General features: G+C 38.4%; 1 protein-coding gene across 1 annotated transcript in view; it reads left to right on the top strand.

The window, feature by feature from the left end:
* DTNB (dystrobrevin, beta) overlaps positions 1-18891 on the top strand; it is a 392167-nt gene that overhangs the window by 304914 nt on the left and 68362 nt on the right. Inside the window, exons 12-13 of the mRNA XM_006835297.1 lie at positions 6832-6917; positions 7936-8049. Coding sequence (XP_006835360.1) covers positions 6832-6917; positions 7936-8049 — 200 coding nt within the window. The remainder of the gene's footprint in view (positions 1-6831; positions 6918-7935; positions 8050-18891) is intronic.

The raw sequence follows: 18891 nt of genomic DNA on the forward strand, positions 1-18891 counted from the left end.
TCTTTCTGTAGGTTTTGAATTGTTTCCAATGCTGTATCTATCTTGTTTGATTGCTCTTGTAGCACTTTCCTGACTTCTTCCTTATTTTTCTCAACTCCATTGTAGAGTGTTTTGAGACATTTCATAATCATTTTTCTAAATTCTTTCTCAGGAATTTTCAAGGCCTGCCGTCCTTCCATAATGGATTCCAGGTCTACTTCTAGGTCATTTTTCTCAGATACTTTATCTTTTTTCTGGACATGTGCTGATATGGTCATCTGTTTTTGCTTCTTGGGCATGTTTGCTGTTTTTCTGTGGCCCTGATACTTAAGTGAGTATGTATTTTGGTGCTTTTTTATACTTTATGATTGTTTCCAGGGAGATGTGATCAGGGTGTGGTCTTCTCTTTTCCCTCTTCTTATTGCTTAACTCAGAGTGACTTTCACAGGTGTTGTTTGTTTCCCTGGTATATGTCTGCTGGTATTGGTTCTTGCCTGGGTTTTGGTATTTTATAAGGTGTGATTGCAGCTTGACTTTTCGGCATTGGTTGCTGACTCTTCTTGTGTAATATAGGGAGATAAAGAGTCCTCCAAAAGCAAAAGGGAGGCTATGTAACAGCCAAACAACTGTCCTGGCCGGTCAGGGAAGCACCGCCCCTCTCTCCCCCACTACTTTTACTTTCAACTGGTGAGCTTGAACTACTGACCTTGTGGTTCAAACTGACATTGCAGTCCAGCATATTAACCACATGAACATTATAGGCTAGAACAGCTGTAGGGCCTTTGCATGTGACCTTCTTTCTGCATGGTACGATCTTTACCCCAGGTTTGCTTCCTTGCTTCATGGAGTCTCTGCTCAAAGGTTCTCTCTGAGAGTTCTTCCATACCGACCTCATTTAAAAGAGTTCTGTGTTACAATTCACATTACTCCCTCATTCTGTGTTTCTTTATAGCATTTATCACTTGTGTTATAGGAGAGTGCTTCAAAAAGTTGGGAAAATTCAATGAAAAGACAATGGAATTTTTCCACAATCTTTTTGAAGCCACTCATTTATTTATTTTGTATGTTTCTTTCCCTCCCAATGTAATGTAAACTCCCTGAAAGCAGGGACTGTACCTTATAGACTGAAGCATTCATAGCTCTTCAAACTACCTGCAACCACACAGAAGGAGCTTAGGAAATATTTTTAGGGAAACAAATGACCAATTCATTCATTGTTATTTATTGGAATTAATAATTAAGTCTCTTCTGGCTTCTGTATTTTTCTAAACTAATAGTTCCCTTTCTGCCTTTGTTCCTTCAGTATCCTGAAGGGATTTTCAGAAGGGAGCACTGTTGTTTGGTTCTGGTTTTCTTAAGAAGCACTGTGGAGTCCTAGTGTAGTACTGTAGGATAAGCACTGGACTTCTAACCACAAAGTCAGTAGTTCAAACCCACCAGCAGCTCTGTGGGAGAAAGATGAGGCTGACTGCTCCTGTAAAGATTTGTCGTCTCGGGAAACCCTGCACAGGGTTGCTGTAAGTCCCAATTGACTCGATGGCTTTGGGTTTGATTGTTTTGGTCTATGATTTTGAAGGTAGCTTAAGAAATTTGATTGGATGAAATAAATCATTATCAAACACTTACCTCTGGAGAGTTCTCTTTGTTGTCATGTTTGTGTATGGGACTACAACCCTGCTAGGATTCTAGCTGCTCCAGGGGAGACTGCTGCCTCAGGTTTTGTATTAAGTATTCCTCAATCCCCATTTGAATAACAGTGCTTCTTGGTGCCAGTGAATCCTGTGAACTATCACAAGATTTTTGATAACCTTTATCAATCCCCTCTATGAGAGATGCCGCAGCACTTTAGTCAAACACTTAAAATGGAAAAGATTCTTGAGAAATTTCAGTGAAACCACAGGTAACCCAGTTACCACAGGTGTTTTGTTTGTGTCATCATATGAACTAATTTCTTTTAGAGCCCAATTCCTTATCCACAATGTTTCCCGTTTCCACTCTACAAAAGAGCCAACAGTTATAACTCTGGCTTTTAGGAATTGGAAGCCTATTATTCATATGCAGCTTCTGCCTCAAGCAAACCATTTTTCTCTGGCTCAACTCATGCTGTCAAAAGACTCTGAGTATATTATCAAAAATTTGTTCAGTGGCTGTTGTTTCATATGTCTGTAGAGGAAGAAAAATCTTTTTAAAAAGGTATTTGGAATGCGAACAGTGGTCATTCCAAAACACTTACTTGTACTCATAAAGAACCTGTGCATACACCACAAAGTGATTTTTAGAACAGGACAAGGGCTTACTAAATAGTTCAAAATCAGGAAAGGTGTGTACCAGGGTTGTATCCTTTTACCATACTTATTCAATCTATATGCTGAGAAAATAATCCAAGAAACTCAATTATATGAAGAAGAACTTGCCGATCAGAATGGAAGAAGTCTCATTAACAACCTATGATATGCAGATGACACCTTGCTTGCTGGAAGTGAAGAATATTTGTAGTACTTACTGATGAATATCAAAGATGATAGCCTTCAGTATGTATTGCACCACAATGTAAAGAAGAATGAAAATTCTCAAAATTGGACCAATAAACATCATAATAAACATAGAAAAGATTGGGGGGAAAAAACCGATATTTGGGACTCATTCTCTGGACTTGGCCCTGGACTGGCCCTTGTCCTCTGTGGGTGGGCAGGGCCATGGGGGACATGCTTATGTTCTGGGTGGCCATGGGCATATGCTGTTTCACCTCTGCCTGGTCAGTGAACAATTTCCTAATGACAGGTCCCAAGGCCTATCTGACCTATACTGCCAGCGTGGCCCTGGGTGCCCAGAGTGGTGTTGAGGAGTGCAAGTTCTGGTTTGCCTGGGAACGCTGGAACTGCCCTGAAAATGCTCTCCAGCTGTCCACTCACAACACGCTGAGAAGTGCCACTAGGGAGACTTCCTTCATTCATGCGATCAGCTCTGCTGGGGTCATGTACACCATCACCAAGAATTGTAGCATGGGAGACTTTGAAACTGTGGCTGCGATGAGTCAAAAAATGGAAAAACAGGAGGCCACGGCTGGATCTGGAGAGGTTGCAGTGATGATGTGGAATTTGGAGAAAGAATCTCCAAACTCTTTGTGGACAGCCTGGAGAAGGGAAAGGATGCCATAGCCCTGATGAATCTTCACAACAATAGGGCAGGCAGGCTGGTGGGTATAGGAGTCAGCCAGTGAGCCAAGAGGCTCAGTATTGGCAATAGCTTCTCATGGACAGCCCTGTACAACTTACCAAGAACTGGCTCATACCCACATTTCATCCTCAGGCCACCCAGCTGGACTGGATGATGAAGCCAGTTAAGCCTCAGCCAAGTGACTTGTCTGAGGCAGCACAATTAAAAAGCATCAGAACCAGGCAGTAAATGCAGATCTTTTAACTCCCGATCTAGCCCTCTTATCATAAAATTCTTTGCTCCGGTCCCCCTCCACAGGCACGTTTTTGAGAATAAAGACCAATGCAGACTCTAAAAAAAAAAAAAAAAAAGATATTTGGTAATTTGGTGAAAAGTTTTCAACCCAGATTTGTTACGTTATATTTGGCTCCCTTTAATTTAGGCAATGCCCTGTGAAAAGAATAACTTACTTAATCTTCAAACTCTAGATTAGAAACAAGGTTTTTGCTCTATTTTAGATTATGTTTTGAGCAGAACCAAGAATATGAGGAAGATTCTCCAGTCATTTGGCCTAATACTAATTTTAGAGTTTCTGTTCTCTGTCTTAATTCAGTGAGTGATACCAGGGGTCTTAAACCCTTAAGAATAGCCACCAAGACACAACAATTAGTCTGTAGTCACCTGGAGTAACAGAGGAAGGAAGCAACCCAAAACTTGGAAAAGGAAATAAACACTGCAGATGTAATTGTCTCAGTGAGCTACTGCCTCCTTAGCCTTGAGACCACAAGCAGAGGATGGTGCCCAACTACCACTACTGAACATTGATCAAAAGGAGAGAAATATGGACAAGAACTTCACATTTTTATAGAAAACACAACATAAAGTATACATTGAGACTGGGGGAACCCTTGAATCTATTGCCTGGAAAAAACTTTTAAGCCTGGAACCAAAGCTGTGCCATAAAGTCATCTTTAAACAAAGCAACAATTTAGTTCATTTGATAAAGAATGTTTACCTTGAGCATTACACTCTTAAATAACTACCTGTATGAAATTAAATGGACAGCAGTTAAGTCTTAAAACAGTTGAGGACTTTAAAGAGGCCGAGAGTCTAAATTCAGTGTGGTAAAACCATAGGGACAGAGATAGAAAGAATGGTACCACAGTGTAAAGTATATAACCATTGCCAGTGAACTGTACATGCAAAACTTGTTGAATGGGTATAGTATATATTTGCACTACAAAAAAAAAAAAGTGTGAAGCATAGTTGTTACAGAACCTTCGAGAGCTTCCATTCTGGTTAATCAATAAAAGGGAGCTATCATCTAGCCATCCTTCTTCCTATTTTGTGTTGATTGGCTACCATAGATTCTTGTTGTTAAGTGCCATCGAGTCTGTTCTGACTCATAGTGACCCTGTATAGGGTTTCCAAGGAGCAGCTGGTGGTTTTGAACTGACAGCCTTGTGGTTCAAACTGACCTTGCAGTCCAGCGCATGATCTTGCAACACCACACCAGGACTCCCTACCATAGATTCTTTCCTTTTTTAAAAGTTTTTATTGTGAATTGAGTGAAAGTTTACAGGGCAGATCATCAGTTTTACATTCAACAAGTCATAATCTTTGCTTCATTATGATGGTTATAATCCCCTCCATACAACAGTATTTCTCTCTATTCATTTTAACTGTTTATTTATTTTTAAACACTCAGGCATATATAATAATTTAAGCCACCAAAGGGCACATTCTGCAAGCCTGCCTCCTGGCCACCAGCTCTTAGTCCCTCTCTTTCCATGAGTCCAGAGTCCTCAGCTGCTCCCTCTCTCCATGTCCCCATCTCTGCCTCCGTCTCTGGTGTCGCTGCTTCTCTGAATAGGGTCCCGCATTCTGCTGCTGCTCTTCTCCCTTGATGGCCTTAGGGTCCTCTGTTTCCACTATAGATTCTTAGAGAAGGTAAAAAGTATCAGGGAAAATGCAAATAAGAACCACAGTGATTTCCCCAAATAAGGTATACAGCTGGCCATAAAGTATATGAAAAAGATTCTCAACATCATTAGTCATTGTTCTTAAGTGCTGTGGAATTGGTTCTACTCATAGTGACCGTATATAGGGTTTCCAAGGAACAGCTGGTGGGTTCGAACCAGTGACGTTGTGGTTAGCAATCCAGTACTTATCCTATTCTTCTTCTTCTTGTTATGTGCTGTGGAGTCGGTTCCGACTTATAGTGACCCTGTACAGGGTTTCCGAGGCTGTAAATCTTTACAGGAGCAGAAAACCTCATCTTTCTCCTGTGGAACAGCTGGTAGTTTTGAACTGCTGACCTGAAGATTCACAACCTGATTCATAACCACTACACTACCAGAGCTCCTTAGTACTTATCCTATAGCACTATATATATTAGTCGTTGTTGTTGTTGTTAAGTGCTGTCGCGTTGGTAGTTCCAACTCACAGTGACCCTGTGTAGGGTTTCCAAGGAGTGGCTGGTGAATTTGAACTGTCGACCTTGTGGTTCAAACTGACTTTGTGGTGCAATGCTTATCCTACAGTGCCACACCAGGACAACTGGTCATTAATGTTGTTAAGTGCTGTCAAGTTGATTCTGACTCATAGCAACCCGAGGAGCAGCTGGTGAGCTTGAACCGCCAACCTTGCAGTTCAAGCAGCTTTACAGTCTGACACATTAAACCCACAATGCCACACCAGGACTCCAACTAGTCATTACGGAAATATAAATAAAAATTACAGTGAGACACTCCTTCCCACCCACTAGGATGCCTATGATCAAAAAGACTGACATTTGCAAGTGATGTGGGGAAACTGGAATTCTTGCACACTGATGGTATTGTTGTGTTGTTGAGTGCCGCTGGGTCTGACTCATAGTGACGCTGTAGGAAGTTTCTAAGGAGCAGCTGGTGAGTTTGAACCGCTGACCTTGCGCTTCAAACTGATAGTGCAGTCTTATTCTATAGAGGCACACCACGACTCCAAAAACCTCATATAGCATTTTCTGAAACCTGGGATCGAACCAGGGACCTTTAGATCTTCAGTTTAACACTCTCCTAACTGAGCTATTTTGGCCATATCACTGATGGTAGGAATATAAAATAATGTAGCCACTTTTAGATAGAATTGAAATGAAAAGAGAAATAAAAACACATGTCTACACAAAAACTTTACACGGATGACCACCCTAATCATAATTTCTAAAAAGTGGAAATGACCTGTTTCTCCACTAATGAATGGGACATCATTTGGCCTTGAAGAAGTACTGATACATGCTACCACATTGATGAACCCTAAAGGACATGCTAAGTGAAAAAAGTCAGTCACAAAAGATCACCTATACTATGATTCCATAGACATGAAATGTCTAGAAGGGAAATCTGTAAGGCAGACAGGAGATTAGTGGTTGATTGAGGTTGAAGATGAGAGTCGCAATTCTTTACAAATAGGCCTGAGGGAATTTTTTGTGGTGATGAAAAATGTTATAAAACTGAACTATGATGATTGGTTGCATGACTATCTAAATTTACTAAGACTCATTGCACTGTATACTTTAAATGGGTGAATTTTATGGTATGTAAATTATATCTCAGAAATCTGTTTTGTTTTTTTGTTTTTTTAAATCAACAGCCAGTCTGTCTCTGAATATACTTGAGTTAGGCAGAAAAAACTAAACTTACTTTCTTGCTACTTTAGACTCGTCCTCCCACTGATTTGAGCTTTAATTTTGATGCCAACAAACAACAAAGACAGCTTATTGCAGAACTGGAAAACAAAAACAGGTAAGAATGCAGAGGTCAGAGCAGTTTCCAAAGTCCAGGGTTTTTATATGTCTTTTTCTCATTTTCCTTGCATACTGGATGGTTTTTGGCCATGAAGGCAGATCCCACCTCAGTGAACATAGGCTAGCCCAAGTTCACTAAATGCCACTAATTTGTATATATTCATATATCCAATGTTGTTGTTATTAAGTGCCGTCAAGTCAGTTCCGACTCATAGTTACCCTGTGTAGCATTTCTGAGGAACAACTGGTGAGCTTGAACCACCGACCTTGCAGTCCAGTGCATTAACCCGTGGTGCCACACCAGAACGTCATATATCCTTTAGTATGTTGCTTTTCTAGTAGTCCAAAATCCTGCTATGTGCCCTCGGGTCTAGATTATTTTTCCCAGCGCCCACTTCCACCCATCCAGTATGTCCCCATGTCATGATTCCTTTCTCTACTCTACTTCCCAGGAGCCTTTTTGTCTATCTAGTCATCTGTTCTACCTCTTGTTACTATGTGTCACTGTTTGCATCATGAAAACAAACAAAAAACTTTTAAAGGATGAAGACTAGACAGTCTACCATCATACACTGAAAGGTAGATCCCAGCACAAGGAGAGTGGATCTAATGTAATTAGCATGGGTAGAAGAAATAGCAGTCACCCATCAGTCAGGAAGATAGAGAAAGGCAGGGGGTGTCAGCAGAGGACCTGCAGTAGGATATTGGAAGGAATTGTCTTCTCCCTGGAGAGGAGGAAGTGCTCTAGTTGTCATTTTCCTTTCATGAAGACTTTCACGTTTTTCAGAAGAGTATCTTTATATAGCTTTTGTTGTTGTTGTAGCAAAAGGTTTTTTCAGTGAGGAAATGGTATTGAGAGACTCAGTATTACGAAGGTGCCTTTTCACATTCTAATCGTTTGGAAACAATCAGAACAAGGCTGGTAGGGAAGGTACTTCTAGAGTCATGACGTCTAATGGGATGAAGAACTATGAAGCATTATGAACACATCTTTTCTTACTTCCATCTCTGCCCAGAGAGATCCTACAAGAGATTCAGCGTCTGCGTCTGGAGCATGAGCAGGCCTCCCAACCCACTCCCGAGAAGGCCCAGCAGAATCCCACATTGCTGGCCGAATTGCGACTGCTGAGGTAAGTAGAAATGTTATTACCATTGTCTCCAAACTGTAATGTACTTCCATAGGAATGTATTTCTCAGGAAACCAAATTAATGGATGAGAATCTGTTTATCAGCATAGGTAGTCCTATTAGAACAGATGGTTGCTCATTCAATTATTGCTTTAGATACTTGGGTTCAACTATGAACCTGCTTAAGAACATCAGCCATCATTACAGAACTAGGTAAATACCAGTCCTTCAGCTCTGTGGCCAGCAATGCACTGTTTGTATTTTTGAGAGTGCTTTAAGAAGACTTTGTGCTATGGTCCATGTTCTTATTTTGCTAATTAATTTTACTTTAGAGACTGACACTTCAAAGAGCATGTCTCTGCTGCAAGAAAGGGTTGCTTCATGCACACAGCCTGTGAGACATAAAATCATGTGGGGAATCCTTGCACCAACATAAATATGAACTGTTTCAAGAGTAGAGAAACAAACAAAGCAGGATCAGAGTTGGTAGCAAATCTAAGATATGACTATTAGTCTCTAACCATCTGGAGCTAAGGAAGTGAAGGAAACCCAAGACTCAAGGAAGAAATTAGTCCACAGGACTAGTTGCCCATGTGAACCACAGTCTCTTCTAGCCTGAGACCCCAAAAAACTAGATGGTACCCAACTACCACACTGACTATTCCAACCAGAGATACAACAGAAGGTACTAGGTGAAATGGGAGAAAAATATAGAGGAAAACTCAAGTTCACTGAAAAGAAAGAAAAATACCAGAATAAAGGACTGATAGAGACTAGAGGAATCTCTGAAACTGTTGCCCTAAGATACCCTTACTAACCTGGCACTGAAGCCACTCCCACAGGCCACCTTTCAACCAAAGAATAAATTAAACAATAGTATACATAAGAAATGTGCTTCTTTAAACAATCAACTACATAAGACCAAACAGTCATCAATTACAAAAAAACAAATAGGAGAACCACTACTTACGAGATCGTCATACTGTAGTGCCTTGCATGTGCCATGATACTGGAAGCTGTTCCACCATTATTTCAAATACCAGCAGTGACATTCATGGTGGACTGGTTTCAGCAGAACTTCCAGACTAAGAATATGAGTACTGATACAGTACCAGAAGATGAGTCTCTCCCTCAAGATATAGTAGGGAAGAGCTGCCTTCTCAAATTAGAGTTGACCTTAATGACACGGATGAAATAAGTTTTGAGGACCTTTAGTTGCTAATGTGGTATGACTCAAAATAAGAAAAAGCAGCTACAAGCATCCATTAATAATTGGTATGTGGAATGTAAGGAGCCCTGGTAGCACAGTGGGTTAAGCAGTGGGCTGCTAACCAGAAGATTGGAGATTAAAATCCATTTTATGCTCTATAGGAGAACAATGAGTCAGTCAACATCCATAAAGATTTACAACTTGGAATCCCTATGGAGCAGCTCTACCCTATACTAGAGAGTCACTATGAGTCCAAATCAATAAGGAATGTACAGGTATATGAATCTGGGGAAACTGGAAGTTGTTAAAAATGAAATGGACTGCATAAAATATCCTGGGTGTGTGTGCTGAAATGGATTAGTATTGGCCATTTTAAATCAGATAACCATGTGGTCTACTATGCCAGGAATGACATGGTGAAGAGGAATGCTGTTATATTCATCGTCAAAAAGAACATTGCAAGATCTATCCTGAAATACAACACTGTCAGCGATAGGATAATATCCATGTATCTATAAGGAAGACCAGCTAATGTAACTATTACTCAGATTTATGCAACAATCGCTAATGCCTAAGATGAAGAAAGTGATTTTTTTTTTTAAATCAATTTCAGCAGTCTCAACCAAACATGCAAACAAAATGCATTGATAATTATTGGTGATTGAAATGTGAACGTTGGAAACACAAGGATCGGTAGCTGTAAAATATGGTCTTGGTGATAGAAATGGTGCTGGAGTGTATGATAGAATTTTGCAAAACCAACAACTTACTCATTACAAATACCTTTATCAATAACATAAATGCTAACTGTTAAATGTGACTTCACTGGATGATGGACTGAGGAACCAAATTGACTACATCTATAGCAAGACTCAACGGCACTTAACAACAACAACAACAATAACAAGAAACTATGGGAAAATCCAGTATTATGAGTAGGAATAAGGCCAGAGGCCAACTGCAGAACATATCACCAATTGCTCGTATGCAAGTTAAAATTGAAACTGAAGAAAATTTTTAAAAGTCCACAGGACTTATGTATGGCCTTTAGAGATCGTCTCGAGAATAGATATAACACACTGACCGCTAATAAACTAATAACTGGAGACCAGACAAGTGGTGAGATGACATCAAGAACATCATCATACATGAAGAAAGAACAGGTCATTAAAAAGACTGGAAAGAAAGAAAGAAAAGAGAAAGACTAAAATGAATGTCAAAAGAGACTCTGAAACTTGCTCTTTAGCTCTCTACAGTAGCTAAAGAGAATGGAAGAAATTAAGTAAAAGAGTTGAATTAAAAAATTTCCAAGGACAGCTCAAAAAGTCTAAGGTAAAGTATTATAATGAAATATGCAAAGACCTGGAGTCAGAAACCCAAAAGGGAAGAACATATTTGGCATTTCTCACATTGAAACTAAAGGAAAGTTCAAACCGTGAGTTGCAATATTGAAGGGTTTTAATGGTAAAATGTTGAACCATGCAGGAAGCATCAAAAGAAGATGGAAGGGGAATACACAGAGTCATTGTACCAAAAAGAATTGGGTGACATTCAGCCATTTCAAAACGTAGTGTACGATCAAGAACCAATGGTACTAAAGGAAGAAATCTAAGCTGAGTTGAAAATACTGACAAAAAACAAGGCTCTGGAAATTGACAGAATGCCAAATGAGATGTGTCAACAGATGGTTGGCTGGAAGCACTCATTCATCTATGTAAGAAATTTGAAAGACAGCTACCTGGCTAGTTACCGGAAAAGATCCATAGTCATGCCCATTCGAAAGAAAGATGATCTAACAGAATGCAGAAATTATTGAACAATATCATTAATATTACTCACAAGTAAATTTTGCTGAAGAAAATTTTTAAATGGTTGAAATAGCACATCAGTGAGAAACTGCCAGAAATTCAAGTCAAATACAGAAGAATATATAGAAGGAAGGATATAATTGCTAATGTCAAATGGATCTTGACTGAAAGCAGAGAATGCCAGGAAGATGTTTACCTGTGTTTTATTGACTGTGCAAAGGCATTCAGCTGTGTGAACCATAGAAAATTATGGATAACATTGAGAAGAATGGAAATTCGCGAACAATTAATTGAGCTCATGTTAAAACCTGTACATAGATCAAAAGACAGTTGTTTGAATATAACAAGGAGATACTGTGTGGTTTAAAATCAATAAAGGCATTGTCATGGTGTACCCTTTCACCATACTAATTCGGTCTATAAGCCAAGCAAATAATCTGAGAAACTGGATGATAAGAAGAAGAACATGGCATCAGGATTGGAGGAACACTCAATAACCTGCAACATGCAGATGACACAACCTTGCTTCCTGAAAGTGAAGAAGACTTTAAGCACTTTCTGATGAATATCAAAGAATATAGTCTTCAGTATGGATTATACCTTAATGTAAAGAAAACAAAAATCCTCACAACTAGACCAATAAGAAACATCATGGTAATGGGAAAAATATTAGCATTGTCAAGGATTCCATTTTTACCCAGGGCAACAGCAATCAAATTAAAAGTCTTATTGCCAATATCAAACATAACTGAAAGCACACAGACTGAAGAAAAAATAGATGACTGCGACCTACTAAAAATTAGACATTTATGTGCATCAAAATATTTCACCCAAAGATTAAAAATAGAATCCACAGAATGGAAAAAAAAATTTTTGGCAGTGACATATACCAGACAAGGGACTACTTTCTAGAATGTATAGAACACTTCAGCACCTCAACAAGAAGACAGGTAATCCAATTGAACAATGGACAGATGATATGAGCATATACTTTATCAAAGAAGACATTCAGGTGGCCAACACACATGAAAAAATTCTTGTGATCATTAACTACTAGAGAGATGTAAATCAAAACAATAAGATATCATTTTACCCCAACATTAATAACAAAGTTAAACAGAAAACAACAGATGTTGGTCAAGTGTGAGAGACTGGGTCTCTCCTACACTGCTGGTGGTACTGTAAAATGGTGTAACCACTGTGGAAAACGGAGTGGCGCTTTCTCAAAAAGTTGGAAATAGCAATACTATGTGACCCCAAAATCCCTCTACTTGTTATATATTCTCAAGAAATATTTATAAAGAAAAGGATTTCTTGATAAAAGAAGCATTCTTGTTTTACCAGGGGTGGGAAGGGAAAATTATTTATGGGCTACAGGCTAGGCACATGTTAACTTGGGTGATGGGGAAGGCAATTTACAACAAAAGGGAGGTTGGCAGAGGAAACATAAAGGTAGTAGAAGACACAGGGAGAAATGCAAGACTTAAAGGGAATAGATGCAAATACTGTTAACTGAGGGTACATGGAGGGGATTGCAATCATGTCGTGAAACCAAGTATATGATTTACTGAATGTAAAACTGATGATCTGCTATGCAAACCTTCATTCAATTCACAGTAAAAGGTTAAAAACAAATGTCATACTGCACTAGGCAGATCTATTGCAAAAACACTCTTTTAAAGTGTTAAAGCTACCATTTTTGAGAACTAAGTGGCATTTGTCCCAAGTTAAGTTGTTTTGTCTCCTAATGTGTATGAAAGCTGGACAATGATTAAGACTGAAGAATCAACATATTTGAATTATGGTGTTCATTGAGAATATTGAATATAGCAGGGACGACCAGAAGGAGTTCTGGTAGTGTAGTGGTTACAAATTGGGCTGCAAACCACAAGGTCAGCAGTTCGAAACTGCCAGCTGTTTTGTGGGAGAAAGATGAGACTTCTGCTCCTGTAAAAATGTATAGCCTCGGAAACCCTGTTCAGGGTCGCTATGGGTCGGAACCAACTCGATGACACTTAACAAAAACCAGAAGACTAAAAGGAGCTCTGGTAGCATAGTGGATTATGAGTTGGGCTGCTAACTGCAAGGTCAACAGTTGAAATCTATCATCCGCTCCTTGAGAGAAAGATAAGGCTTTCTGGTCCTGTAAATATTTATAGCCTTGGAAACCCTACACAGGGTTGCTATGAGTTGGAACCGACTCAAAGGCTCATAACCACCACCACTACCACCAGAAGAATGAACAAATCTGCCTTGGAAGAAGTATAAGCAGAATGCTCCTTAGAAGCAAGAATGGCTCCTTAGATGGTGAGATTTTGTGTCATGTACTTTGGACATGTTTTCAGGAGGAACCAGTGCCTGGAAAGGGACATTATGCTTGGTGAAGGAGAGGTTCAGTGAAAAAGAAAAAAACCTTTAGCAAGATGAATTGACATAGTGGCTCCAACAGTGGACTCAAACATAGCAACAATTGTGTAGTGTTCCATTCTATTGTATATTGGTTCATTTTGAGTTGGAACTAGCTCAACAGCATCTAAAAATAACAATACAAAGATGAAAATGCAAAGAAGACCAGGGAAATGGAAAGGGTGGAAACTGGACATGGGGTCAAAATGTTTATAGTGCATTTGAGGATTTTAAACCATGTTTTAATGTTATAAAACAATTTATGTATGAATCGCTGAGTGAGAATTTAATTTGTTCTTTAAACTTTTACTTCTAAAACATAATAAAAGTTTTAAAAATTTATTGAAAAAAACAATTGAGGTAGAGAACAATTTGTCTGTAAATTTAGTGCTCTTTTTGGAAGAAATGGAGATGTCTTCCCAGACAGCATACCACGAGAATAATCCAGTCAGTATGATTAGGAGCTTCGTTCTTATGTGTCTTAGAGAGATGTGTATGTACTCTTCTCTAAGTAAAGACATTTTGGAGATCATTTTGTGACTTGATTCCTATTCTTACCAGACCTCTATATTTCTTAATATTGTTGTTTGGTGCCATCGAGTTGGTACCGACTTATAGCAACCCTGTGCACAACAGAACAAAATACTGTCTGGTCCTGGGCCAACCTCACAATTGTTGCCACTCTTGAGCCCATTGATACTGCCACTTTACCAATCCATCTTGCTGGGGGTCTTCCTCTTTTTCTCTGACCCTCCACCTTACCAAACATGATTTTATTCTCAAGTGACTGGTCCCTCCTGACAATATGTCCAAAGTATGAGAGACAAAGTTTGGCCATCTTGGCCTCTAAGAAGCACTCTGGCTGCACTTCTTGCAACACAGATCTGTTGGTTCTTTTGGCAGCCCATGGCGCTTTCAGTATTCTCCTCCAGCATCAAAACTCAAAAGCATCAATTCTTCTACGGTCTTCCTTATTCACTGTCCAGCTTTCACATGCATATGAGGCTATTGAAAATACCATAGCTTAGGTCAGGCGCACCTTAGTCCTCAAGCTGACGTCTTTGCTCTTCATGCCGTCAAATTGGTTCCCACCCATAGCAACCCAATATAGTTTTCCAAAGAGCAACTAGTGACTTTGACTTACTGGCCTTATGGTTCAAACCAACCTTGCCGTCCTGTGCTTATCCTACAGCGCTACACCAAGACTCTGTTCTGACTCATAGTGACCCTGTGTAGGATTTCCAAGAAGTGGCTGGTGGGTTTGAATCACTGATCATGTGATTAGTAGTCTAGTACTTATCCTACAGCACCACTCCAGGACTCCAGATTTCTTAATAGTGGGCTCTTTCTCTTATTTCAATTCATATAGATAATATACAAGCCATAACAAATTTAAACTCTGCAGATGAAAATCATTACAGGAATAGAGGCTCCTATTCTCCTGAAAATTCATTTTAGCTTCTAAATTTAGTTGGGCTGAGATTTTGGTTGCTGTGTGGTCTCCTGTCACATAGCTGAGATATTAGTTCAGTTGGTGTTCTACTAGGAAGGATAGGACAACATATGGTGCTGACTCAGATAGAGTACAACTCTAGGCTATCAGCATAAGATACACCTATTTTCTTTCCCCATCTTGACTCAGGCACAAGTGACTATTTTTGTATCTAGAAAAGCAAAAAATAACTTGTCATATTGAGTCTGTTACTGGAACTGTGATTGCAAAAAGTCTCAGTTAAGCCGGAGTGATCTGAAATATATCATAGCTTTGGTAGACAAAGGGCTGAATGTAACATTGTCACATAAGGCAACAAGAAGCGGGAATTCAATCTAAGTCCAAGCAGCATCTAAAGCCTGAGAAACCAGAAAGGATTTGATCTCAAAAGCAGCTGGAGAAAGTAGATGGAACACTTGCATATGGAAAAAGCATATTGGCTCTTTACCCCTTACTATATACAAAAACCAGCTCCAGATGGATTAAACATGAAAGACAAAACTTTGAAACTTCAAGACAAAAATGGAGAATTTTTTAAAGTTTTGGAACAGAAAATAGATTTTCAGAGTTACTAATCATAAACAAAGAAATTGGTAAATTCAGCTACATTAAAGTTAAAGGATAAAAAGGTCCCATTCATACTAGCAACAAAACTTAATTGGGTATCTAGGACTAAATATAATAATTATGTACAATACCTTTATGAATATAATATTTAATTTTATTGACGAACAAAAATAAAAGAATCTAAGGTATAACTGTGTATCCATATGTGGAGGAAAGAAGAGTGATGAAAATTGAAGACACTTGGAATCAGTTAATCCGATGGACTAATGGAACATTAGTCTCCAGGACTCTGAGGCCAGAAGAACTAGATGGTATCCAATTGCCACTACCAACTGCTCTGAAAGGGATCACAAATAAAGTGGGAAGGTCCGAAATAAAGTGGGAAACAATATGAAACAAAATTCAAAATTATATTAAAAACAAAACAAAACAAAAAAGACTGGACTTACTGGTAAGAAAGGGACTAGAGAAACCCAAGATTATGGCCCTCAGTCACCCTTCATGTCTAGAACTGAATTTACATCCTCATGACCTCATATTCTGCCAAGCTGTAGTTAGGTACATAGTGGGGACAACAATAGTAATATATGCTCACCATAAATGGCCAACCATTCAAGATCAAAAGGACAAGATTTACCTAAAGACAAGTTCAGAAGGGTTGGGAAAGAAGGTGGAATGGAAATAAGGGAGGAAGGGGGATAACTGTTGTTACATGCAAGGGATTATAATCATTGAGATGAAACAAAGAGTATGATTTGTTGAATGTAAAACTGTTGATATGCTCTATAAACCTTCACTCAATTCATAATAAAGAGTTTTTAAAAAAATAAAAAATAGAATAAAATAAAAGACAACTTACTTGATGAGAAATAGAAAACATAAGCAGACCAAGCTAAACTATTTTGCTTCTTTCCTTTTCAACCCACAAACACATGGAGAACTCAATACGTTAAACCTTTTCATTATTCCCCAGTGATCTATAAATTGAGTATAATTCCAATCAAAATTCCAAGAGGACTTGTTTTTTGGAGGAATCTGACAAATGCCTTATTAGTTTAAAACAATACCAGTTATAATATCCCTGAAAAGATACAATGCTTATAAATAAATCTAGCCAGAAATGTAAAAGACCTATAGAAAGAAAACTATAAAACACTGCTGCAAGAAACCCAAAGAGACTTACATAAATGGAAAAACATACCATGTTCATGAACAAGAAAACTTTAACATTGTGAAAATGCCAGTATTATAATCTATAATTATATAGATACAATGCAGTTCAAATTCAGATTCCAACAGCATTCTTTAATGAGGTGGGAAGACTAATCACCAATCTTAAATGAAAAGGAAAGAGACCATGAATAAGTAAAGCATTACAGAAAAAAAGAGAACAACACAGGAGGCCTCATACTACCATATCTCAGAACCTGCTATATAGCCATAATAGTCAGAAGAGCTCAGTACTGATACAACAGCAGACACAAAGACCAATGGAACAGAGTTGAGAACTCAGACATAAATCCATCCACGTATGAACATCTTTGACAAAGGACCAAAATCCATTAAATGAAGAAGAGATAGTCTTTTTACAAGCAGTGCTAGCAAAACTGGATTTTCATTTGCAAAAAAAAAGAAACAGAATCCATATTTCACACCCATGACAAAAACCAACTCAAGATGGATCAAAAGACTAAATGTAAAACCTTAAAACTATACATATCATAGAAGAAAAAATAGGAAAAAAAAATGTAGGGGTCCTGATTTATTGCACCAATAGACTATCAAGCTGAAATTGAAAATACACAAAAAGCAGAAGATAATCTAAACGATTAGACCAACTAAAAATTATACACTTAATGCACATAAAAAAGAGAACCAAAAGACAAGGAAAACTATTTTGGCGGTTGCATATCAGACAAGGCAATAACCTCTTAAATTTATTTAAAACTTCAACTTAATAACATAAAGACAAAATATCTAATTAAAAAATAAAAGACAGGAATAGACATATCACCAAAGCAGACACATAGGCAGCCAACAAACACATAAATGCTCACTAGCATTAGTAATTTGTTGGTGTACACATGGACCTCACCATAGAAATCAAATTGACTACATCTGCAGAAAGAGATGATGGAAAAGCTCCATATCATCAATCAAAACAAGGCCAGGGGCAGATTGTGGAACAGACCATCAATTGTGCATATGCAAATTCAAACTAAAGCTGAAGAAAATGAAAACGAGAGCCAAAATATGACTTTGAATATATCCCACCTGAATTTAGAGGTCATCTGAAGAACAGATTTGATACATTAAACACTAAAGACAGAAGACCAGAAGAGTTGTGGGATGGCATCAAGAACATCATACATTAAGAAAGCAAAGTCATTAAGAAGACAAGAAAGAAGGAAAAGGTCAAAATGGATGTTAGAAGAGGCACTGAAACTTACTCTCCAGTGTAGAGATGCTAAAGCAAATGGAAGAAATGAGAAGGTCTAAGAGCTGAACAGAAAATTTCAAAGCTCAGCTCGAGAAGATAAAGTCAAATATTACAATAAAATGTGCAAAGATCTGGAGTCAGAAAACCAAAAGGGAAGAGCACGTTCAGCATTTCTCAAGCTGGGGAAACTGAAGAAAAAATTCTCTGGGTATTAGTCATTAGAGAGATGCAAATCAAAACAACAATGAGATATCATCTCACCTCAGCAATAACAACAGAGTTAAAAATAAAAACAAAAAACAAATTCTGGTAATAATGTAAAGATTGAAATTCTCTTACACTGCTGGTGGTACTGCAAATTGATGCAATCACTCTGGAGAACGTTATGACGCTTCCTTAAAAAGTTGGAAATAGAAATACCATTTGATCCATCAATTTTACTGCTAGGTATATATCCTACAGAAATAAGAACTGTGGTAAGAATAGCTTTATGTATACCCATGTTAATCACAACATTATTTACAAAAGCAAAAGGGTGGAAACAACCCAAGTGCCCATCAATGGAAAAATGGTTAAACATACTATGGTGCACACAGTGAAATACTACTCAGTGTTAAAGAATAATGAAGAATCCACAAGACCCCTTGTAACATGAATTAAACTGGAAGACATTATCCTGAATGAAGTTAATTAATCAACAAAAGGACAAATAATATATGAACAGTTATCAAAAGTCAAGAAAAAATTTTACACACAGAACACAATTCTTTGACAGTTAACAGGAATGGGAGGAGAAGGAAGAGAATACCACTAACCTAGAGAGTTGTTGTTGTTGTTAGGTGCCGTTGAGTTGGTACCAACCCATAGCGACCTTATGCACAGCAGAACGAAACAATGCCCGATCCTGGGCCAACCTCACTAT

The sequence above is a fragment of the Chrysochloris asiatica genome, unplaced genomic scaffold (assembly GCF_000296735.1).
Source record: "Chrysochloris asiatica unplaced genomic scaffold, ChrAsi1.0 scaffold00016, whole genome shotgun sequence".
Lineage (NCBI taxonomy): Eukaryota > Metazoa > Chordata > Mammalia > Afrosoricida > Chrysochloridae > Chrysochloris > Chrysochloris asiatica.